Genomic DNA, 25,881 nt, shown 5'->3' with positions numbered 1-25,881 from the left:
AAACTGGTTTTCTGCTTAATTAGCAGCCGCAGTGGAGGGGAGAAAGCCACGGGCAGAGAAATGGACCATGGGGCTCCTTGGCGTCAAGAAACTTACAGTCTGGTTGGAGAAATAAGCAGGCCCCAAACACAGAGCAATCAGCAAGGCAAGAAATGACAAGCAGGATGGATAGGTGCCAAAAGAACACTTTTGTTTTATTTACTGGAAAGATAAACACAGCCCAAAACATGAGCTGAGCTCTAAGACCCATGTTAATTTAAAACAGGCTCCTGTGTTCAGTAAACAGAGCAGGTGCTGAAACCAGATCAACTCCACGAAGAAGGTTCCCATCTTGTCCCTTATGCTGAGTAGACGTCGGTCACAGAGAGACAACCCCTCCTCTACAGAGGGTCTGAAGCCCCCTGCAGGGCCAAGACCCAGTGAGAGACCCAGAGCTTGCTAAACCTATTTTAAGAGAGAATCTTTTTTCCAGTAACCTTATTAAACACTCTGGGAAGCAAATGTCAGGAAACACTAGCTAGCCAGGATCTGCCAGAGACGCTTCCCCAAAGCACACCAGGACCCAGCTCTGTGAGATGGCGGAGAGCCAAGACAGGCTGCCAGTCTGCCCATTTACTGTGGCATATCTCTCACACAGGAGCCAATGCCTCTCTGAAAAGTGGGTGTGCCTGCCCAAACAACCTAACCCAGAGGTCTGACCAAGCTCGCACAGGGCATCAAATAAACACCCTCTGCCACGAAGATGACTCCAAAAGAAATACTGTAACTAAAGTGCTCACACAGCACACACCTGGAACCCTAGCTCTCTAGGGGTGGAGGCAGGAGGATGGAAAGTTTGAGGCCAGCCTGGGCTACCTAGTAACATTCTATCTCAACAAGAAAAAAAAGATAAAAAAAATTATGTCAGAAACTAATTAACAGAGATTATCAATACACTCAAGGCCTCTGAACTAGCCCTGCAAAAACTGAGCATGCTGGGAGTGGGGAGAATCGAAAGCGGATGTCCTGTGAGAATTACCTAAGAAGAGTAACTGGGAACCAGAGACACCGCAGCACAGGAGCTGACCTCGAAGCCTTAAAGATGAAGCCTTGTTGGCTGGGTTTTGGAGCAAGGCGAGTTAAGGGTTCAGCTTTCCAGGGAAGCATAAACCTTCCCTTTTGCTAAGTTCCCCCAGAGAATTAAATCCACTCTGACCGTGGAATCTGACCCTAAGTCTCATAGCTGTGGTGACACTTGCAGAATTGAGACCTTGCAGGAAGATAATTCATGGCTACGTATCTAAGGAGCAATTTTTAAATCTCTGTTCTCCTTTATCTAAATTCTTCCTCCAAATTTATCCCAAAGGAAAGGGCCTGGGGAGGACGCCGATGCATAAACAACATCGCCATGGGGCTCGGAAGGAAACAGAAACAAAATCTGACAGAAAGGATCAACAACATGGCATTGAGCTTATAAATCAGGGCAAAATCACATTAGAGACTCCTATGGGTCATTAAAAGCCTTAGGAATTGTAATGACATGGAGAAGTACTTACTGACTTTAGTAATTTTTGTTTTAAATAAATATGAAGATGGAGTCATTGAACCTGGCTCAGGGTTCCAAAATGTTAAAAAGAAATATTAACGTAGTCAGAAGAAAAAAACCTAAAAGGAAATGGATCTCTCTGAGAGGTAAGACTATAGGTGATTTCCCAACTGTCTACAACGAACACTAAGTCTATGAATAAAGAAGCTACATTCATTTAAAAACCCATTTCATAGGGCTGGAGCAATGGCTCGGCAGTTAAGAGCACTGGCTGCTCTTCTGGAGGACCTGGGTTCAATTTCCAGCACCCCACAGCAGCTCACAACTGTCTGTAACTACAGCTCCAAGGAATCCAACACCCTTACACAGACATACATGCAGGCAAAACACCAATGCACATGAAATAATAAATGATTTCACTTCCCTTAGAGGCAGAACGGTTTAATTAAAATATGAGCAATTCTTGATCTTCAATAGGCTTGTCAGTCTCTGATGATATGAATAAGGTATTAACAGGGAAATTCTAAAGAAGAGTTGGTGTTGGGGTCGGGATAACAGTATCATCATCATGGACAGCCGACAAGGAGCCTGTGCATCAGGGAGACATGCCCCAGTGCACAACAAAGATTGAACTCCCTGGAGGGTCCATGCGACCACCAGGATGCTTCCTTCCCGTGCCGGAAGTCTCTTGGGCAAGAGTCGGCTACCAAACATCGATGGAGCTACAGCAGATGGGCAATAGAAGGGAGGATATGGGACTCCTCGGCCCTTAAACCTTGGTTCTACTCTGAAGGTTACACAGTCCTTCATGACATCAGTTCTATCGTTAGGGCGGGCAGCTACCACACCAGAACCCAAAACTCACGAACCCGAGAACGTTAGAGATTCAGTAAAAACCTAAGGAAGATTTAGCCATTGACCTTGGACTCCATCATGACCCTAGCCCAGCATGCACTTTGGGAACTTGATCACAGACTCTCTTCAGAGCACTGTGATTCCATTCACGGGTTTTTTCCCTCCAAAAGAAAGCCTGGGGGGTCTAGTCCTCTGTGCTAATTCTCCTCATAAGAATAACAAGGCTGTGTGTGGTGTTGACAGGCTTGTTTTATAGACAAAACAGGCATGCTCAGCACAGCCTTGTCTGTGAAATGGAACGGTTCTGACTCAGCCGTTAGCAGGAAACACAGGCTGAGTGTTCTAGAAAGTCTGGCTGAGTCATAGGTAAGTGGATTAAATAAATAACAAGAAAAGCACATATATACTTAGAGGGCATGAGGACAGTCCACAGGAAGGTGGGGGGCTCTGGAAAGCCAGTGTAGGTTCTCACTCATCACCTAAAATTCCCTGTTCTCCACAGAAATAGGTCTACACACACCCTTTCTTGCAAGGTGCCAAGGAGTCCTTTATAATAGCTACAATATCCACAACCCGAAGTCACATTTCAGACACTCTGGAAGCTGGCAGGGCTCCTAGAGCCGCACCCTGGCACAGGTGGGGTGGGAGCTCCCACTGGCATGCCCACTGACAGATGTTCCAGACCGACGCGCTCAGCCGTTCTCAGCGGTCTACTCAGGGCTAGAAAGACGGGGGGCTAGGGCCAGTGACCTTGTCCCTCACCCCGACTCCCACCAGTGGTGAAGCCTGGCTCCTCCTGTGGCCAACTCCTTCTCTGTAGAAGGAGGGAACATCTAGAACAAACTCAGAGCATCACCCAGCACAGCCTCTGCTCCACCCTCGGCATCAGGGTTACCACTGCTGTCATCCTCTCAGTGTCCAGAAGGCTTTTTTCCACTCAGTGAACAACCGCAGCGTGTTTGCAGCTCCAGCGAATGAATCCATGATTGAATCAATATAAGCATGATCTCTCAGCAAAAAAAACCAAAGAGCTATTCTATCCCAAACCTGCCTCATCCTGCGAATGGCATTCTCCAGCCACCCTACTCCTTCCCTCTAATCTGGTGGTGGTTTCCCCTTCGGCCCCATCCAAATCTGTCCACGTCACCATCCCTAGGGCTTGCCGCATCACAGTCACCAAACCCTTCATGATTCCTCTCATGGATTCGATGTCCCGGCACCAGGGTCTCCACCTCTGCCAGGGGTCTCGGAGTCCTCTACACCTACTCTTTCCCATACAACCTACTGCATTTTCCCTTCGGCCCAGCATGCTCTCTGTTCTCACCCTTCTCTAGAGCTTCATACATCATCTTCCATAAATCTTCCAAATTCCAGTCTTAATACTGCTAGTTTCTGTGGACTCATACTAAATGTACAAATGCATGACTCTTGATGGGATAGCTCCATACATGTATACCATGGACAAGCTTAGATGCAGTACCTCACAAGTTCATTCTCTCACCTGTCACTCTTTCAATACACACCCACACACAGAGAGACATTTAGAATCTTCTAGACTAGCTATTGTGAAATACCCAATTAGACGACGTCGATCATCGTTAGCCTGCCATGCCACAGAACATGGGAAGTCACCCCTATTCAACTGCACCTTTTAACTGTCTTTAACCATCTTAAATGTCCAGGAACATAATGCTCATCAACTTCCCAGTCACAACCAGGTTTCCCTGGTCACACCCGCAGGGGCCCTGTAATCCTTCCAGGCATACATCACAATTTTTTGCCAGTCTTGACATCTTTCTGTCACAAAGCCTCCTGGCATTTAGTCGATCCCCATAAACATGGGAACATTGAAGAAAAAAAAAAGTTAGAAGCCTTCACACACATTTAACTACAAAGAGAATAGTCTTGAGGTCATTTTCTAATTAACAATGAGTAGGCCCTCCTGGACTCTGTAGAAAGAAAGCTCCTAGTTCCGTGGTGGGCCCTGTGTCCCTTGGAGATGTGTGCATCACAGGGGGCAGAGACCCTGTGTGAAGCCCTACTGGCTGTTACATCTTGTCAGGTTTCTGCTCACCATCAACATTCAAGCAATTAAAAAAAAAAAAAAAAACTGTGTGCCACCACTGTCTGGCAGGCTTTCTTCGCTGGGATTCAGTCTGCTCTCCCATCCCACTCTTCAATGCTCATTACCCAACAAAACACTCAAGAGAGAGAAACAGGAAGAATCCACCCCAAGGTAAAACTCCACACCGACTTCAAAAGCAAACCCCCGAGATAAAATTGTAAAAACTTTTGAAGCCTTTTTATTGGGTTGTAAGACACATGCTATACCAAAATACCACCATTTGGGGTCTAGAATCTTTCTTTTCTTCCTTTTCTGGGTACAAAGGAAGTTAAGTGAAGGTCTTTGTATAGCAAAGGCACCGGAGGTGGTACCCAGGGAGCAAGCCCTAACCCCACAGCTTACCAGCGGCTGGAGGCAGTCTACAAACCTTGCATGAGACACCACCCCCCAGCAGAGGCCTGTAGTTCCTCCTTCGACTTGTGAGAGGAAAAAGAAGAATTAGAATAGAAATTTCAGAAATGCCAGAGAAAGTAAAATAGAACAAATTAAAAAAAAATGGAATCGGAGAGAGGAGTCTTAGAATGGGTTCCTTAGCATTTTTGAGGCTTTACAAAGTCGGGGTTGGGTAGTGGGGCAGAGAGGGTATGGGGAAGAAGGAGGCAAGGACTGATTCCTTGCAGGAACCATAAGTTTTTGGTCAGCCAGTCAAGGCATCTCTAGGGAACGATTTCTTCTCAGAACAAAGATTGGGACTCACCAGGCTGTAACAAATAAGATGCTGAATACTGGTTAAAGGAACTACAGAAGTGCATGGGTATTTTGTGGGAGGGGTTAATGTAAATATTATTGGATAGGACTAGAATGGAGCTCAGTAGAAGAAGGTCTGCTTAGCCGGAGCAAAGCCTCGGGTTCTAACCCCAGCACCAGGAAATGAATGAATGAACGATGAATGAACAATGAACACACATTGTTAGGTCCTAACATTAACATTTACTCCACACATCAACTTTTTAAAGATGTTTGTTAGTGTGTGTGTGTGTGTGTGTGTGTGTGTGTGTGTGTGTGTGTGTGAGAGAGAGAGAGTAATGTGTGTGCAGGTGCCCATGGAGGCCAGAAGTGGGTATCAGACCTCTTGGAGCTAGAGTTTAGGCAATTGTGAACCATCTAATGTTGGCTCTGGAACCCCAGCTCTGGTTCTCTGACAGGTCAGTAAATGAATGTTCCTAACTGCTGAGCCATCTTTCCAGCCCCATACACATCGACTTCATGTGGCATGGAAACCTCCTACATATGAAAAAAACCTCAATCAGATTAATATATTCTGGAAAAATACTTTAAATTCCTAGATGAGGCTTCTCTTCTAGGAGTGGGTCCTGGGGAAGCTGTTTCCTCAGCAATCTGTGATAGTCATAACCTCAAGTGACTGACAACAAGCCCCTACACTTCTCTATTTTTGCAGTGAAATATCAGAAGTTATTTGGAAAGAGCTTGGCCCACAAGTTACAATAATCAAAATTTCAGAGAAATTAGGAAACAATCCGTAGAAGGCTATTTTGAAATACGTCTGGGGATGTGCTATGATATGACAACACTTTTTAACAGAATGAAAACTGAAGTGTAAGGAGGAAAGCCAGCCATTCATGACCAAGTCTGAACACAGACACAAACCCCTCTGGCTACGGTGAAACTGTGCACAAACCCATACGATGCACGAACCACACTTCAGAAGGCTCTCCGGGACAGCCAGTGTGGTTCGGGTGGTTTAGGTTGACACACAGTCCATGTCCAGTAAGAAGATAATTAAGCATTTCCAAATGTGATCTCCTTTTGCCCAAACTTATAGCTTTTCCCTTCTCCTCTGCTCCCGGGGCCACCTTTCTCCACAAACCTATGACCTCTACCAGACGGCTAGTCCCCAGGCCACTACGGGCACAGCAGTCGGAAAACAAGATTGTATGACCACTGTCAGCTAAGGCTCCTGAGGACAAAAGTGCCCACTTTAAAGGTGACGTGTGTACTCCCAGTGGCTGCTGGGGTACATGTGCCTTCTAGAAAACAGTAGAGGAAAAGGAGCCTCAGTCTCCCCTCTGAATCCCTTGTCAAGATTCACACGGGCTCTGCAAAGACCCTTTCCCACCATCTACAGACTGTCCACTTCCACACAAGAAAATGTGACCCTGAGGACCCCAGTTGTGGCTGCTGTTCTCACAGGATTTATACAGGACAAGAGGGGACAGTGGTAACAACCCAACACGTATATGAGGGTCTTGCCCTGCGCTGCTATGGCGCAAAATCCTTCACCACCACAGCTGTGCACACTCTGAACCATGTTAAGTTTGCAGAGGCAGTGCCCTTCTCTGCAGGTAAAATGTAGGGAGATTTCCAGGGAGAGCTTCCAAGGTGAGAGGAATAAATATCAACATGTGGGTAGATGTTGGGGAATGCCCTGGCACAGGAAAACGCGAACCTCGCTCGAATCACACTCTGGGCTCTGATAACCATGTGTTAAGATTTTTTTTAACATGGCATTTGATTTTCCAAGGAAACCTGAATCAGCATCTTCACCAGCAACTTCTTCACACCTCTCTCCTGTCTCTGTCCCCGATGGCTAGCCAGCTTACAGCAACAAAGGAGTCAGCCATGAGCATGCCCTCACCTCTCACAGAAGAGAATGTACCAGAAGGTCCCAAAAGGGCGCAGAGAGCTGGATGCAGCCTTTGTTCCAGCTGCTACCTCGGTGTGTGACATTGGGCAATTCACTTAAGGCATCTCTGGGTCTCACTCAGTTTCCTTTCCTGAATCAGACTGGACCTAAAATGGTCTATGGCTATCACCTCCAACTCACATCTTGACATCCCAGGAACATACGTAATTACAAGCATCCATTTAATTGTGGGGTTAGAAGAAGAAAGAAACTTCTAGCAATGTCAGCCTTCTTCCTACATGCCTTATTTATACCATGAGAAGTTAAGACATTTCCACCAATCAGGGTTCCAAATGTGGTTTTACAGAAATAAATTCTGTTCTGATATATACACATACAACTGAGGCCTAGCTCACTAAATAATAAATAATCAATTATACCGAGCTACCAAATCAGGAGGTGGCCTGAAATTTGACAAAATGCATCTTAAGGTTTTTCTACTTCAAATTATTTTGCAATTTTTAGAGATTCTGAGTAATGTAGAGGCCGAACAGACTAATGGGTAACATTTTGTGATAGCGTAAATAAAAAATGTATGAATTATCTCCTGCTTTGCATAATTCTACCTGTCATGAATTCATTATAAAAATATGTCTTTCATTAATTATTTCAAAAGTCTGAAGTCCAGCTCATGATATAAATATATAGAAGGAAATAGATATTCTAATAAGGCTGAGCTACTTTCTCAGGAGGCTAATTTATAGACTTTCAGAGCCTACGATGTGCTAGGAAAGTGCATTAAAAATATATGTTGACACATACTTGATGCTGTAGTCTCAGTAAAAACAAATGTTTTCTGTGTCGACTCCACATGCTTTCAAAGCTGTGAGTACACGGATTAAGTTTAATTTGGGCCTTTCTAAGTTCATTTCTACTCTAGGTTTAGTTAACGAGCTCAGATCAAGTTTTCAATCTTCATGGAAAGTGTTACTTTCTAGTACGTATCAAAATAAATAGGGTAGATGGAAAATTTCAGACCTGCTTCGTCGCCCGCCTTTCGGCCTCGCTTCCCCTAAAATGCATTTTTTCTAAACAACTGCTTCAGTTCCATCTGTAGTTCCCCCAAACCAGGGAGGATGTATCCTATTAACAGACGCCCACAAGTCTAGCTTCTAACCCAAAACACAGAGCACAGTGAGGAAGAAAGGCTCAGGAAATTTCCTCATGACCATTGCTGTGGGACCGTCATGGGGAAGGAAGAGCTTGTCACACAGACCATATCCACAGCTAGTCTCCAGAAAAACACTTTAAAAGAACTGACAAATACGAGTTTTCGTCATCAAAAGGAAAGAAGGAGAACATCTACTCTTTGTCACGGAAAGACACTTACAACGATGTGTGCGGGCGACGGTGAGCGGGCATCCTTGAGGGCTTGTCTGCTCTGGAGGCTTCCTGCTTGGACATCGAGCAGTGGCCATTTCATCTGAAGGTACTGGAAAAAAGGAAACATTAATTCAGAGGAGGAGAGGATGCGAGCTAGTCATCTAAGAAATAAGTATTATGTATTATTTACATCAGAAAGTTAAAAAAGAAAGAAAGAAAAGAAAAATCTAAAACATGCAACAAAGGAGAAGGTATGAGTAAGTTTTCCTGAGAGCCAAAAGTGCAAATGCAAAAAAGTAACATTACTAACAAGCACAGTCTTATCTTTGCAGTGTCAGTTGTGGGGTGACTCTGGTAAAGGGGGTCAGGAGCACTAGCTTCTTCAGAGAGAAGGAGCGATAGAGGGAAAGAGGGGGGCAATGGAGGGAAGGGGTGCAGGGAGGAAAAGAGGGGGTAAAGGCATAAAGCCAACACAGAACCTCAGCCAGAAAGGTCCTGGACCACCTAGATCAAACCTGCTCTTCCAGCGACCTTCATCGTGAAAACATCACTAAAGCACCAGCATCCTTCACTTCCTTTCACAACAGAGAGCGAGCGCTCAGTCATGACCGAGCAGCACGGCACTCCCCAACTCACCCCAAAGCTTGGACAACTGAAATCTTTCTTGGCAGCAGAGGCACACTGAGGGCACACCACGGGCACACCATGGGCACACCACGGGCACCGTGCAATTTATATAAAGAACAGTCTCCATCATTCCAGAGACTCAAATCAAAACGAATAATCTCAATATTCATTTTATAGAAATGAATGCACTTGGGGTGGGGGGTGGGGGTGGGGTCATGGGTCAGGGGTGGAGATCAGAGGACAAGCTGCAGGGTCCACTCTCCTTCCACCATGAGAGTTCTAGGGATCAAATTCACATCATCAGCCTTGGTGACAAGTACCTTTAACTACTGAGCTCCAGAATTTTGTAGTCAATGAACACAGTGGAAACTTGCTTTGTGTCTGTTCATCTTGCTAAGAATAAGGAGGCACACAAGATGTCTGCCCTTGGGAAGCTCATACTTGTGAAGCAGCTAGCACACATAGAGTGAGGTCAAAGCAGAATGTGGGCAGCCATGCCCAGATCATGCCAAGAAAGATGGTAGAATTTCTGAAAAAAAATATTATGCCAAGTAGATGTAGCTAAGTCTTTAAGATTTCTGTAGAAAGAAAAGACAGCAAAAGACAGTCCAGGAAAGGCTTTGCTCGGCCTCCATGTGGGAACAGAGAGGCCAAACAAGTGTATGGTGCTCAAAGATATGCCTGTTTGGCAAATTAAAACCCAGCATGGTTATACCTAAGGTGGAATGATTCGGAGCCCATCCGCTACCTGCACAAGTACGCCGTCTGCTTTTCCTGCCTAGATCCACACATGGTGGCTTCATCTTTTACAGCTGAGACTTTTAGCAAGAAGCCTCTGGTAAAGTTTAGCCTGACAAGATCTTCCATCAAAGTTGTTTCTACCTATCTCTAGCTGTCATTTATTAATTGAAGGGGTTGCCATATCTGTGATGGAAGACTAGATCTGCCCGAATATTGAAGGGCATCAGGAGTCCAGGCATTGAATCCTAGCAAGACCCTCCCATTCATCCTTATAACCAAACCACTTCCAAAGTGGAGCCAGGATAACCCCAAGTTTAAAACCACTGGAAACAGAATTTCCAAGGTATCCCCAGCCCTGTCTCCGAGCCAGGAGGCTCTGGGAATCTATTTTGCCCTGTCTCGCCCTGACTTCTTCCCATTCACACTTGCCACATAACTACAGGGGCTGCATTGGTCAAAACCACTCAATAGAGTCATTTCCTTGAGGCCAACCAAAAATGAACACTGGCCAACACTACCTCTCCATCTCACGAGAACCCACAGACAAAACTGCAAAGTCGAATGGACACACCCACACCTCCTGCTGGGCTCCAACGGAAGGGTCTGATGGGTGGGCAAGTTTTCATCCTTGACCATCTGTAAAGGAGATCTGATTGCATCCTGATGCCAGTTCTATTGAGTTAGAACATTTAGGCTTGGTTTAAGGTGGCAGACTTGCCCTGAGGAACCCACCCAAGAACTGTCACACTCAGAATGCAGTATCAACTCAGAGACTTCTAATTCTTAGTGTACATAAAAGCTTCATTGTGTTCCAATCTCCATAGACTACCTGCACCACATATTTTTATGAGCCTACATTTCAGCGCTCTGAGCCTACAATACACATAATTTTCAATTATGTCAGGGCAGGCCAGGACCGCTGCCTATATAACATTACTGGTTGGAGGAAATGAGAGTCACCCCTGCTGCCCAGAGAGAGCTAACCAAATCCAGATGGTGGAGGACAGCCCCGGCCCTACCGACTGGCAGCGACTCCTCAATGACAGCCTCAAACGCTCCTTTTGGGCGCAACCTGATACCGCTGAACAGCTAGGCACCCACAAATCCATGCTCACTCCTAGAATCTTAACCAGCATGCTGGATGACAGGGTTCCTTTTGGGAAACGAGTATTATGTTGGGATTTTCATTTTAAAAGAAGTTATTAACTTCTTCCAAAAGTGACTCTCCCCAGTTCCTTTGTCTTCCACTATTGGTCCTGATTAATAGGGAAAATAAATAAATAAAGGGAAGAAGAAGGAAATTAGGTACAATTACAGCCTAAAGGAAAATCTCTTCCTTCCTGGAGACATTAAGCCGTGAGAAATTCTATTCTGCTGAATTCTAAAGGAAGACGCACAGTGGAGCCTCAGAAGGGCTGGACGCTCACTCTCATTGCCCAGCATTTCCACTGCAGCTTTATACCCTTTGGGGGAAAAATATCTCCACCATCCTACAAGAAAAACACTAGGCTGCTGCTCGCTTCCTCTCTAGCTGCTCCACATGGAAATTATGAATTGCCTGCAAAAACATTAAACTTTTCAACAAACGGCAATCAGATGGGGCCCAGGGAATTCCCACATTGAGAACTGTTGAAATGGGGTCTACTCGCCTTTCATTTAGTCAAAAAAGTAATAATACTAATAAGGCCATCTTGGCTTAAGCATTTCATCTTTTGTTTAATAATAATGTTCTGATCTTGCCCCATTAGGCGCTCCTCCAAATCATATTTTACACTGTGGCTCTAGGAGGTGAGGCTTAAGCTTTGGACCTGTGGGCGAAGGCTCACAGTCAACATACACCGACCGCCCAGGGCCTAAAAGGAATCAGAGCGCAAAAGCCTGTGAATTGTCAGCACAAAGGAAGAGCCGAGAAGTCTCAGTCAGTAATGTGCTTGCCATGCAAGTATGAAGACCCAAGTTCAAGTCCCATGAACTTCCAAAGCAGGGTACACCTGCAAAATGAGTGCAGGAGAGGTGGGGGCAGAAGGACCCCCTGAGCATCACAGTCTAACCAAATCCTAGAGCCCCAAGTTCAGTCTGAGATCCTGTCTCAGCGTAACAGCAGCAACGTGGAGAGTGATTGAGACAGACACCTCAAGTCGACCAGTAATCTCCACACGTATACACAAGCACATGCACCCCATCTACACACGCACGCACGCACGCACGCACGCACGCACGCACACAAAGGAAAAATAATGTAAGCCTCTCTAATTCCCTTCCTTCGTCCACTTCCCCCAACAGAAGGAAAAAAGCAAATGCACATGGGAAGAGCTTCCCAACAGCAGCTTTCCGAGCCGCCAGAGGCTCAGACAGACCAGCCTGCCAGAATCTGTTCCCACGGGTCACCCGCATCCTCAGGGACCCCACCATCGGAACCTGCTACTTTATAGCTCCTCCTGGGGCCTGGGTGTGTGTCCCTAAACAAACAGAAGGACTCAGAGGCAAGGACAATGATGACAAAGTTGCCGGGAAATTCACATCCTTAATTAAACACTGGCAAGGCTTCCCAGCACTTGCTTTCATTCACCGGCCCCACAGATGGACAGGCGAGTGGGGATTGCCCCCACCCCCTTATTTATTCAGGGCAGGGCTCGTCAGATAGTAAATATCTCAGGCTCCGTGGTCCATGACCATGCTCACCAGTGTAATTTGGAAGCAGCCCTGGGCAAGCATGGATGTGTTGTGTTATGTTACCACATTATGTTATGTCATGTTATGGCTGCATGCACTCTGATAAAGTGTATTTAAAGGACACTGGTACTGAACTTTCTGTATATAGGGATACTATTCTTCTCGTGGTTTTTTTTTTTTTTCATTTTATTTTTTTAAGAATATTTATTTATTATGTATCCAGTGTTCTGCCTGCATGTATGCCTGAAAATTCATTTTATTTTTTAATTGCATGCCTATGTGTGAGTCTGTGGGAGGTAAGTGCACATGAGTACAGGCAAAGAGGTCAGAAGAACACCTCAGATCCCTGGAATCTGAGCCACCTGACATGGACGCCAGTTCACTAGAAGATTTCTCTTGATTTCTTAAATCATTTAAAAATAATAAAACTCAAAAATAAGAAATGAATTCACTAATTAAGACAGTGCTGTTCTTCACTTTCAAGCCATCTGAACACAGATGCAAGCCAAGAGTGAGCTCCGGGTACAAAGCCAGTCAGTCATCTCTGGCTGGAGTAAGTCTAGAAAAAGTGGGTCCCACCCCTGTATTAGTCTTTGGTCTGGACATTCAAATGCAGTCATGTCAGAAAGTATGTTCAGTGGCTCAAAGGCCACATTTCAGATTGAAACGTCGCTGGCAGACTCGTGTTTTGAAGATTATAAAAGAAACTGAGCAGGACATGGTGGCTCACACCTTTAATCCCAGGTGGATCTCGGGGGTCCAAGGCCAGGCTGGTCTATATAGCAAGTTCCAGGAGAGCCAGAGATACCTAGTGAGATCCTCTGTCAAACAAAACTAAACAACAACAAAAATCTGAGCCCTCCAGCCAAAGCACTCAATCACACACAAGACCACCATTCCAAAGAAATCATTACCTCTACTGTCCAAGATGGAAGTTCTAGAAACCACTGAGCAATTCTGACTGAGTAAGGGTTCATCACCTCCCAGAGACAGTGTATCACATGACATCAGATCATGCCCAAGAGAGCAACAGGTGGGCCGTCCTCAGGGCACAGAGAAACGACCTCAGAGCTTCAAGAGCAACTGTCCACTTCCTTTCTCCAGAACTTTCCCATATGACAAGTCTGGAATGAAGCCCATGGTGCCCACTCTACCCTCCACCATCAGCAGATGCCGATAGCCATGGGCTTACCCAAAAGATAGCGTTCACGGTGGGTAGAGGGGCAGCGAGGAAACGCTCTGTTCAGGGCAAGTGAAGCCAGGGCATAGGGAGGTGGCTCCATTTGGTCAAGTGCCAGCTTCGCAAGGACAGGGCTGGACTCAAGGCCAGGAGCTTGACAGCAGCAAAGCATGGTGGCAAACACTTGCAATTCCTGTTCGAGGAGGGAGACACTGGATCCCTGAGGCTCGCTGACCAACTAGCCTGGCCTATGTGGTAAGTTCTAGGCCAGCAAGAGACCCTGTCTAAAAAGGGTGGGAGGGTCCTGAGGAACAACGCCCGAGTGTGACCTCTTGCCTCGGTGAGCACTCCACACATGAACACAGAGGCACACAGACATGACGGTGAAATTGCCTTGTCCATGAAACAAAGTTCCACAGTCAGCCGTCACTCCGGGTAATTAGTAAGAACAAGTGACAGCAAGCCCTTTTCAACTCAAGCTGATTCTGACTAGGACAGTCTGTTTCCCAGGAAATCTAATTAGTTGGATCCATCTTCACAGTGGATCCCTAATGGATCCCTCCGACAAGATCTCCTAGCACACTGGCACCAGGAAGTTGTAAATGTCTTGTTTCTAATAAAATGTCTGGCACGTCCCAAAGGGAGGGAAGGGTCACCCATGGTCCAACGTGTCCAAAATCATGAAGTCTTCCCTTCAAAGCAGCATGGGCCAGATGCTGACTCTCCTGCCAACAGGCAACACAGGACAGGAAGAGCAGTGACTACATACCAAATCTTACGAAAAAAAGGGCTGCCAGAGACACTTAGCACAGAGAAGAAAGTACCAGAAATAAGAAAATGGGCTGTTGGAGTATCTTCCCAATAGTAATCATCACTGGGCCTCTTCAGGAGGTCAAGTTGTAAGGAACAATACACACACATACACACATTCATACTCACACACAGAGACACACACACATGCACTCATACATGTACACATACATAGTCACATTCACACAGGCACACACAGCTCACACAGACACATACACCCACACACTCACATACACCCAACAGACATATATACACTCACACACAAGCACATATAACTCACACAAACACATGCACACATGTCTTGTTGCTACTTTTTGCTACTGTTATGAATTATAATGTAAATATCTGATATGCTGAGGAGTCGTGACCCACAGGTTGAGAACCACTGGTATAGGAGATTACAAACTCCAGAGCTGGTTCTACTGCAAACAACCCACAGTGTTTCTATTTTTAAAGGTTTTACTTGCCTATAAAGCATGATAAGACACAGACATCTGTGTTTCCGGTTTGGGATTCAGCATGAGCACACACTATAGAAACACCAAGGAGAAGAACCCCAGACTGAAGCTGAATGCCCTCTAAAGTTAAACAAGGAATGGGGCCACGAGAACTGGTAAGATTGGAGGTTTAGTTGGGTCTTGTCTTTGGTTTTGTTCGTTTATTAATAAAACCCAACACAGCAGGAACTCAAAGACCTTCTCTTAAAAGCACAGTCCCATTCTCACAGAAAATGACCATGAGAAAAGCCACATACAGATGCCAGGACCCAACAGCATTAGTCTTAATTTTCATGCATCATTCATGGTAAAGATATTAAATGAAATCCTGTGGTTGACTTCTGTCACAACGATATAACAGAACTTAATATCACTCGGAACTGAGGTACCTTAGCAGTGACCACTACATCAACAATAATCCTATGAGATAAAGGAGAAGAGGATACAGAACTAACGTTTGTACAAGAAGGAAAATGGGACCTAGCTTGCTACAAGTCACAAGGCTAGTCACATGGCAGACAAGTACACAGGACTTCAGACCACCCGCTTCCTTGACTCTGTCCGGGCTCGTCTCCTAACCCCCCGCGCCTTCCCTGCTTTTCTACCAGGTGTCTGTGCCCACCAAGCACCAACCAGAGAAAAGAGCCATGGACGCTGAGCCAGTGCTTCAAGTACCCAAATCCCTGATCCAGGTGAGAGGACTTGAGCTCTCCCAAGTCATGGTCTACAGCCTCCAGCCAGAGCCGCACAGCGGCTCCCTGAGTCCCGACAGCTGGTGACTAACTGACGTCTTGCCCGCAAGGCCCTGCAGGAACCTCCCATGAACAGGAGACCAGAGACGGGTCACCTTTAGGCAGAAAACATTTACAATCTCTCGTTTTAAAATCAACCAATTGTAGCCACCACAATTTTTATTACTTATAAAAAGGCCAAGAACAGTCAAGTTAATTGGAATGTCTGACTTTACCCGTGTCTCCACAACATGCTGAGAGAGATACAGGCCATCTGCAGACAGAAAATAAACCAGAAGACACAGAGAAGCCTAGGGAGCGAACATGGGTACTGCTAGGAGCTAAGCAGAATGTTGGATGCCCTGTAACCAGATAACTGAAGTGTGGTATGGAAATTTAAAATGGAATACTATCCAATGAGAACATCAGACAGCATATTGACTCATGCTATGTCCTGAGTGGTCCTTGATACATTATGTGCTATTCTAAAGAGGGTAGACAAAAAGGCGGGGGACATACGTATTATTTCATTTATATAAAACACTCAGGAACGGAGGGGAAAGGGGTGGGGAGTATCAGCTAGGGGAAATGGGGTTTCTTTATGAATGATGAAAACTCCCAGAAATACAGTGCCAGTGTTTGTACAGCCCTGTGAGTGTTCTAAACACCAGTGAATTGTGAACTTTATTTTTAAGATTTATTTGTATGTCCGTGTGTGTGTTTGTGTATGTGCATGTGCGTGTGTGCGTGCACATGTGTGAAAGTATCCACAGAGGCCAGAAGAGGGCGCCTGATTCCCTGGAGCTGGAGTTCTAGGAGGTTGTCTGCTGTCACAGGTCGCAGGAATCAGACTCTGGGCAACAGCGACTCTTACCTGTTTGGCCATCTCGCCAACCCTGACTGTGCGCTTTGAAGAGATACATTTTGAGGTATGAGAATAACATCTCACTTTATTGAGGCACTGAGTCTTTTGATGGCTGTCTCACCACCACAGCTGAGGCACAGCGGAAGGGGAGAACACCCTCGCTCCCTCCACGCCACACCACATCAGAGAGGAGACAGGGAAAAGGGAGGCTGTTTCCCAACGGGACTGTGGCCAGCTGGGTCTCTGGGAGGAGAAGTACAAGGGAAGAGCCACAGAGCACAGTCTACCCTGCATGAAGACGCTGCTGAGGAGGGAGGGGAGAGCGTGGCTGCTGGGCTGAAGGGTACACGGCTAAAAACCTGGAGGAATGGCCAAGTCAACAGACTCACAGGTCGTTCTGACGTGCACCAGCTCCCTCCCAGCCACGATGGGCCAGCAAGATGGTTCTGTGGGTAAAAGTGCTGCTACCACGCCTGGCCACGCGTGGGTTTGACCCCAGGACCCACACAGTGGAGAAAGAACTGGCTCCCACAGCTGTCCTCAGACCACACGCACTCACCATGGCAGGGGAGCACTCAGTCGATCAGACCACGTAATAAAGTAAAAAATAAAAAAAAAAACTTACAGAGACAAGCCACAGAAACGAAATGAAGGGGGAAATTACATAGTGGAGACAGTTAGTATTTGGAATTTTTTTTCTTCAATTATTCAGGGGACTTAAAACCACAGACCTTTCATGGATACGAGTGACCTGAGAGGTAGAGGTGAGTGATGGGGTCTTGCTCTTCTGAGGAGATTTTAGATTTAATTTTTAAATTATTCAGTTGCTGCTGGTTTGTTTTGTTTTGTTTTTTTTTTTAAATCAAAACTTTTCTTAATTTCTTTCTTGGATCATTCAAGGCTTAAAATTTTTCAAGTACACAGTCTCTTCCCCCATTCCATATTTCACCCATTCCCCATGGCAAAAGATCACCCAAACCGGCAGTGGGCGAGGGAACTGACTCACTTCAGTCCGTCTGCATAGAAAACTAGCGAGGCAACAGGACCCCAGCTTCCAACTCTAGCTGAAACTGCAACCCTAATGCATTTTCTTTGACAGTTTATGCCCTTGTCACATCTGAAAGGGGTCAGTGGCTCCAGGGAGGTCTCCCCTTCCAAACTTTCATTGTCGGTTTCTAGCTGTGACAGGCTTGCAGCAATGATGCTTCCTAACCCTACACCCAGGGAAGCCTGGGGTCGGCAGCGCCTCTGGTTAATTTTGCACTGGGAAGAAAGAGCCCCAGGTCTGGGTAGAGATGTCTGACCTCCTGCAGGCCCCCGACCCCCCTGCCTGCTCATTGCTGCTGCCTCAGCCAGAGCCGCCTGCCACTCAAGTATCGTCTTGCTGTAACAAATTACTCCTAACCCAGGATTACTGCTCTTTCCAAATCCCTCCTAGAGAGCAAGGAAATAAACATTCTCTCCCAGGACTCTGCCCCGCTTGTTCCCCTGGACGGTAATCCCCGCTCTATTTGCTTCTCCTGCGAGCTTCATCCGGGAGGTCTACCAGGTCAGCTAGGCCAGCCTGGCCCACTCTGCTCTCAGGCGTAAACTGAATGTCTCAATTGTCCACCGGGCACAGACAAGGATGAAGGCGGGCTTTCTGTCCCCAGACACCCCTCACGATGGCTCTCTCCGCCCACACACTTCGGTCTGCCTACAGACTGGACTGCCCTGGTTCCAGTCACCCCAAATTCCTTCCTAGCAGTCCACAAGGATGAGCCCCCGCCCAGCTGCTCTGTGCAGGCTAACACCCTGTGCCTAGGAAGCAGGGCTGTGCCCCGGGGTGACAGAACATCTGGGGGCAGGCTTAATGGGGTAAAGGGCCAGAGGAAGGGGCTGGGTTGCAGGCTGCAGTCAGAAATACCCGTGGGTCCTGGGCCTGTGGCTTCCCTTCATAAACTAGCAGGAGATATTTCGAGCACAATACGCTCATTGGGGAAAGGAAATACAGTTCTGCTCGCTTCCAAGTCACCTCTGAAACACTGGGAGATTCCGGGTACTTCAGACGTGCAGGGCTGTTCAGGATTTTTTAATTGTATACACAGCCGGGCTGGTATATGGTGAGGAGCAAAGGGCAGAACAATGGATCTTATAATCAAAGTGGGCGGTAAGGAGATAAGGATCACAGGGGCTGTTGTAAGTGTGACTTTCAAAGAGGGGGCAGCACATGGCTGCCAGCAAGCGCCTTGACACATGATCAACAAGGAACACACATCGCACGCCTGCTTCCCCCGGAGAACAAGCCCTGGCTGCAGAGGGAGACGAGGAGGCACCAGGAGCGTGCTCCAGAGTTCCAGCCTCACGTTTGCATGTGTGGGCAGGGGCTGACCACGCTCGCTCCGGAGGACAAACGGCCTCTTCAGACCAACTTTTCCTCTTCCTTTACCTTTGAGTCCTTAAGAGAACTTAGCTGGAGAAGGAGCAGTGGCCATCTGAAGTTAACCATTAGCTGACCAGTATGTCCAACAGCACCAAGATCGGTTCTTCCTCCCGCCTGGGGTCTTCACTATTTATAGCAAGAGAATTTCCCAGGCTTTGGTTTATTTGTGATCCCAACCAGCCATGAACACAGAACCTGGTCCCATGTACTTCCAGAGCTCCCAAAGATCCATCAGACAAAGACACACAGAGAGAGAGGGCCTCGGGCCAAGGAGGGCTTGGCTAAGATCTATCCTTTTCACCACGCATGGCTCCTGGGCTTTCTCTTCCAGCCCAAACCACAGCCCCTACACACACACACACACACACACACACACACACACACACACACACACAAACACACACACTTCTTTCTCCATCATGGAGTTGAATAACAAGGTTTTAGAAGAAGCAGACTGAATAAAAATATGTTAAAGCTTCTCTAGAGATGGGGCCCCACCACAGAGGCCTGTATGAGGCTCCGGGTTCCACCTCCATCACTGAGGGATGGGGCAAGGGGTAGGGGGCTCCTCTCTAATTCCATCCTGGGTGACACCGCAGAATGGTGGCCCGTACAGGCTTAGGGGTATGAGGGCTCGGTGGGAATCTGGGTGCAATGTACTTCTAAGGCTCCCTGGACATAGAGCTTCTCTTTTGTCAGCTTCTGGATCCTTGCCTGTAATGAAGATAATAATGTGGGGGTAACAGCACTCCCTCACGGGGTATCTAGGAGTCAGAGAACCTACCCATCAACTAGGCTCCATGAGGTATGAGCTAGGTTTACACATGTAAGTTCATGAATACACGTTCTCATCACTGGGAGGAAATATCCGTTTGATATGCACACACAGAATGTGCTCAGATGCCAAGCTGTCCAGGTTGTGCGCTTGACTAAGCAACTAGCTGACAATCCAACATTCTTGCCCACATGCAAACGGGCAGGTCAGAAATTATTCCTTCAGTTGTTTCAAATAGATCTTACCTTCTCTCTTTCTGCTCAGAACTGGGCCTGCCTTGAGAATTCAACACCAATTGTCTAGGTCCCCTAGCCACCTGAGTGGAGGCAGCCCCACTCGGTTTATGAAGTTTAATGAGGTCCCAGCTGCAGAAGTGGCAAGCACGGCCCAGTGGCTACTGGGATACAAGCGAGTTAGCATCACACAACCTCCAGGACCTCTAGAGTGACCCTGCTGCAGACACACATGCGCAGAGTCACACTGACACCAGCAGAGAGGAGAAATGCTGCCTCAGCAAATTCTCCTCACCGACAACTCATGCAACGCCTTACCACCTGTGTGCCAGGGACGCCCCGGGAGTCCAGGCCTCGCCACCACAGTGTCTCCTTGCTCTTGGAGCACTGAGCCTTGCCTACCCTCTGCAACTGGATTAATTGGGCCCACTGTTAGGAATAGTAGCTAAAGACAAGAACAAGTCCAGCAGCTTACAATCACTCAGAGGCAGATTCAACCCAAGTCGTCCAACTCCATCCACTCACCAAAACCACCAATCGAGCATCTAATCTAGCACATGCCAAATGCTGCCATTCGAAAAAGCTGGCTACTTTAAGAAAGGACACTGAAGGTGACCATCTAAAGGCAGGTAACAGAGGTTTCCTTGTCAGTCAAATGAGAATACAAACAAGCAGTCATCTCTTGGGGATCCTGTGGAAATCAAAGGCTTGGCAAGGGGTCTGGTGCCTGGTGAGTGCTCCGTAAATGCCAGCTATTATATTATTAGCTCGCTATTATATTTCAATTAATATAATCAGCATCATCTGAAAATCCCTGGAGTCAGTGCAAGATGCTAACTCACCTAAACAGTAAGTACCAGACAGATACACTGCACAGCGCCCCAAGGGGCAGAACACTTCCCTAGGTAAAAACCAAGTATCAAACACATTCTGGCTAACTAGCCTCCAGCCCTTCCCGCCCCACGCCATATTCGCTCATCCACCCAGACTTCTGATTAAGTGGGATGCTCCTCTTTGTCTGTTTGGACTATTCCCGGGTCCCCCAAGTTCAGCTACAGGCCCAGCACTCTAATTTTCTCCTTGTCTCTCTTCCTGCAACCGACTCCTGCACTTAGAGATGCGGTGCAAATGCTTGCAAATGCATCTGCATTCTGACTCATGCCCAAACGCTGCACAGAGCAGGTACACAGGGCACAGGCGGAGACACACAGGGGCACAGGCTGGCTCACAAACTGGGGCTTTGCAGTGCACGGGGGTTCAACACAGCAGCAGCTGCTCAAGGCCACACAGAAGCCACAGCAGCTCATCAACCAGGAGAGGGTCTGCAATGTGCGCAGAACAAAAAGGGGAAAGCAAAGAAAACTCGCAAAGGAAGCCTGTCACTCTTCTCCCAGGCCATGCATCAATTCTTGGCTTTCTCTCCTTCGTCTTTCCTCCAAGACGTCAACATGACTTAAAGCGCAAGCTATTAGAAAGATTGTCTGAAGGAGGGTACACAACTGGGGAAGGGAATTTCCAAAAATCGTGGGGTAACCTGGCTTGACACCGTAAGGCATAAAAACAAGGGTCAACCATTTAGCACCCAGTGTATAAGAGACTGCCAACCCCTTTCAATCCAAAGCCTGGCATGGATTTCTTCTGCATGGGCCATGGTTGCCAAGCATGGGGAATGCAGAATCCAGCCAAGGGAGACGGGGAAATGCCCAGAACGAACCCGTGTGGGGATGGAGTTCAAAGTGTGGCTTACAGAGGGAAATCAGGGAAGCTCTATGTGATTCTCAGCCACCAGCAACTTCCTAAAAGAATACTTAACCCCTGAGCCTTGGTTTTCTCTTCTGTCATATGGTAGATAAAAACTCTGTCAATCATCACATGGTCAGTGCTCAAGAAACATCAGCTCTCTTAAGACACAGCTGTCGTTATTAGGTTGACGTTTGCTACATTTGATGAGTTGGGCAATAATGTCAATAAGATCTTTTAGTTCCTCTTGCTGTCCAACAGGGCAGTGTGCCATCTGAAATTCATTCCCTAGGGAGCTGGCTGTGGCGGCGTGTGTCCCATAACCCCGACACTCGGGGGCTGAAGCGGAAGGGCTGGAGTTCAGTGAGCGCACATGAACTTTGTCAGGAGAAAGGTAGGAGTAGAGAGTGAAGGTTAGAGCAAAAGGAGGGAAGGAAGAGGGGGAGGGAGGGGAGGGCATGGGGGAGGGAGAGAAGGGAGGGGAGGCTTGGGGTTATTTTCTAAGAGGCAGAAACCAAAAGGGAAACTGAGCAGTAAGAAAATGCAAAGCAGCAAGAGGAAGAATTGGAACATCCGCGGTCTCACTGTAAAGAGCGCCCTGCGATATTCTACCCACTTTTTTCCCCAATGAACATTCCAGAAAAGACAGCTCAGCCAGCCTAATGTCTTGGGACTAGACATGAAGGTTCTAAGGGCAGATACATGCTCCTCTCACTGGGACCCTGTGAAGGCATGGGCCATCTCTTTAAGGCCCAGTGAATATTGAGCAAATGTGTACTCACCCCAGAGCCTGAGGGCCAGGTGCCCTGCATGGCCAATCCTAGCCCTCACCCAACTTGCTATATGGAGGTGAGCAGAGACTCAGTCTCCTTGACCCTCAGTTATTACAAAATAATTTCCCCTCACTAAGCGGCAGCTTGTGGCAGAGCCTCGAGATTCATTCAGTGTGGATTCCCTTCTCTATGCTACATGCCCTCGCCACCAGAAAAGCCTTGGTCATCACATTCATAAAACAGAGATAATGATGATCCCCCGCAGGGAGGGCTCTGGGGAAAACCAAAGAAGCTGAGACAACTGAAACCACGTGGACCACAGAACACCAAAAAGCTCAGACTGTCCCTGATTCCACAGGCAGCACTGGAATTTGCTGCCATCATTTTGGTGGCAAAGCATGCTCCTTCAGGCAAAGCCAGCCTGGTCCTCCAGCCTGAGGCAGGGAGATGGAAATGGGGTGTAAAGGGGAGCTGGGCTACAGGGCAGAGTTCCAGGCAGGAAGGAAACCACACAGCCTGAAGTAGAGTCCACACCCCCCCAGTGATGGACAGAGAGACTTTCTGCAGGCTCCAAGATGGTACCCATGGGCTTCTAGTCGGCTGCCTGCCCCTTAGCACGAAGGCCGCTGCTTCTGCCTCCTATTCTACCCCAGCCGTCAATCAGGGGTGTTCTTAGGTCTTGACAGCAGGTGACACGGGTGCTGAGGTGAGTGACAAGGTGACACGTTTGCCCTGACTGACCTCATTATCTTCAGGCTACAGTGATTCGTTAATGAGAACAACACAGTGTACATACCAACTTCTAAAACTTCCCTCGGGCCACAGCTCTCCCAATATTTTCAGAGCCAACCATCTACTCACCACCTATCACTCCCGATTTTAAAGAAGGGCAAAGGTGACATTTCTGCACACCACCAGCTCAAAGCTCTACCACAAAGGAACTTACAAGGGGTTCCGGCCTGTTTGCAACAAAATGGAATCTGGTCTCCCCCGGGTTATCCACACTTAAAACCATCAGGTGAATCCGTCTATGGTTAACTTTTTGTTAAGGAGCAGGTGTGAGACCTGGCTGAAATCCACAGGAAAATATGTCGGGCTGCTCATGTGACAGCATCCACACCTGAAAATCAATATATACAAAGCACCCATCTGTTTACTGCTTTAAAAGGGAAAGTGCCACCATTTGACCCTGTCCTCTGGGTGGTAGGATTACAGAGAATTCTTGCCGCTTTAGTCCTTCTAAGTTACTATTTTGACACCTAACTGTCACAGGCATGGTGGCATACCTGTAACCCTAGCACTTGGGAAGTGGGGGTAGGGGTGTCAGGAGTTCAAGGCTAGCCTTGTCTGCTGGGGAAGGGTGTGAGAAAACCATAACTTACAGAGGACATGAGAAGTACCAGGGCCTACCAAGAACAATGACCTTTAAATTTGGCAAAAAAAATCCAAATGGGTCAATTATGCTATCTCGGGGGAGTCCTATGCTCAAGAGACAAGAGGTTCAGTATCAACTCAGGACTTGTACCTGCTCCCCCAAAATGCCTTACAAACAAGGACTCATTCCTTTATTACCATATGACCAAGAGACAAGCAAGATGGACTGTAACAATGATTGCCTCGCCCCAGACCCCACCAGAACCACACACAGTTCCAAACCTGTTAGGAGGTCCCTGTAATGTCAACACAAGATGTGTTTACTTCACATTGTCTGTCCACAGTCTGAGGTACATGACATTCTTGTCCCTTGTGGAGACTTCAACAAGGGTGACTAGGTAGATGAGCCAAGTGCAAGAATGCTCTACAGGGCTGCTCTACCCAAGACAGTTCCAATGTCATGACTCATGGCTCACCAACCCCAGAAACCTATTGGGTTGTGTCTCACTCTTGAACCTACTGTGGACCCTGCTCCTACCTGCACATACCTGATGACGGCATCAGCTTCCTAGTTAACATTGCCACCAATTAGAGCCACACCTTGCTCAAGTACCTTTCTCCCGCAACCAACACCACGTCAGCTAGCACTTGGTATATAGGAGCTGTACAAGGGACAGTCTTCCCCCAAGGGGGTCCTTCCAACAGAAGGCCTCAAGAGAAAGCCTGCAGGCAATGATCAGGGGTCCTCCATCTACCTTTTAAAGGTTAACAGCCTACGACCTTCACTGATCAACCCAGCAAGTATGAAGCATTAACTATCAAAAAGATCCAACAGAAAACAGGGCAACACACCCATGAGAGGCAGCCTGGAATTTGATCACCTCCCCATCTGAAGAAGGCAGTCTCCAATGAACACTTTCTATGTGGCAGACACTGGTCAATTGCTCTGCAGAGCTTAAATAATTTTCACAGCCTCAGATGCCATAAATGTACCTGTTGCCTCCACAGTCAGGATAAGACTTCAGGATCCACTAGGATCCAGACTTCAGGATCCCGACACTGGGCCTGCTCTACAATGGGCAGGCACCTCAGAACTATATATTGACCAACTAAACATCACCTTGCTCAGCTCGCTCCAACCCTCTTAAACACATGTTCTGAAGACCACATTTGAAGCTCTCTGGTCCTCAGTTTTAATCATCTCTAAAATAAATATAAACAAAATTCAATTTTTACCACCTCTGTAAAAAGAATAAGATCTAATCAAAAGGCCCAGCCATGAGATTCATCAGTAAGTAATGTGTTTACCACTTTACTGAGAAATCTGACCAGGGCAACAATGCTGGACATCCCAATGAATACATATCTTCTTAGGAGACTCTACCTACGAGGCACCTGTCCATCAAGAAGAACACTGAACATGGAGGAGAAAGTCTGCAGTGATCAGAAAGACTGTGTCCAGGAGAACAGCCTTTCCCTTGGCTCAACTGCAATGGAGGAGATGGAAGAGAACCCCCACCCTGGCCCCTGGCTGCTCTCAGCCAGGCTCCCACCAGAGGAAGCAGAGTCCTCATGAGGACTTCACCGTCCACCTATCTCAGTCACTGCAGGAGTCTCAAAAGAAGACACCACGGGGCAAACAGGGAACAAGGATGCCAGCGTCTACTCCACTGAGCCATTCCTGTGTTGTCCTGGGCAGCATGAGATCATGTCTGTGTCTACCCGTCTCTGAGTGGCCCTTCACCAAGGCAGCCACTGCTGGCTCACAGACGTTACAGAGGCAGCCCCGGCTCTGCCTTGGTATCACACCCCACCAGTGGGACTCACACCTCTCCCAGTTTGGGGGCGTCTGAGGAACGAGACCCGGGTAACCATGAGAATCACTCAGGATGCTAGCGTGGCTTCAGAGCAGACAAGTATTTGAGTGCCACTGATCATCTCACATGCAGAAGGGACAAAGAGTGGAAG

The 25,881-nt window shown here is 47.3% G+C and overlaps 1 protein-coding gene across 43 annotated transcripts in view; it reads right to left on the bottom strand.

The window, feature by feature from the left end:
• Positions 1-25,881, bottom strand: part of Tcf7l2 (transcription factor 7 like 2) — a 191,462-nt gene that overhangs the window by 108,823 nt on the left and 56,758 nt on the right. For all 43 annotated transcript variants that reach the window (XM_042265452.2, XM_042265438.2, XM_076563331.1 and 40 more), the window contains one exon: positions 8,480-8,581. In XM_042265452.2, the coding sequence (XP_042121386.1) occupies positions 8,480-8,581 (102 nt within the window). The remainder of the gene's footprint in view (positions 1-8,479; positions 8,582-25,881) is intronic.

The sequence above is a fragment of the Peromyscus maniculatus genome, chromosome 1, assembly GCF_049852395.1.
Source record: "Peromyscus maniculatus bairdii isolate BWxNUB_F1_BW_parent chromosome 1, HU_Pman_BW_mat_3.1, whole genome shotgun sequence".
Classification (NCBI taxonomy): Eukaryota; Metazoa; Chordata; class Mammalia; order Rodentia; family Cricetidae; genus Peromyscus; species Peromyscus maniculatus.
This window is presented reverse-complemented; position numbering and strand designations above follow the sequence as displayed.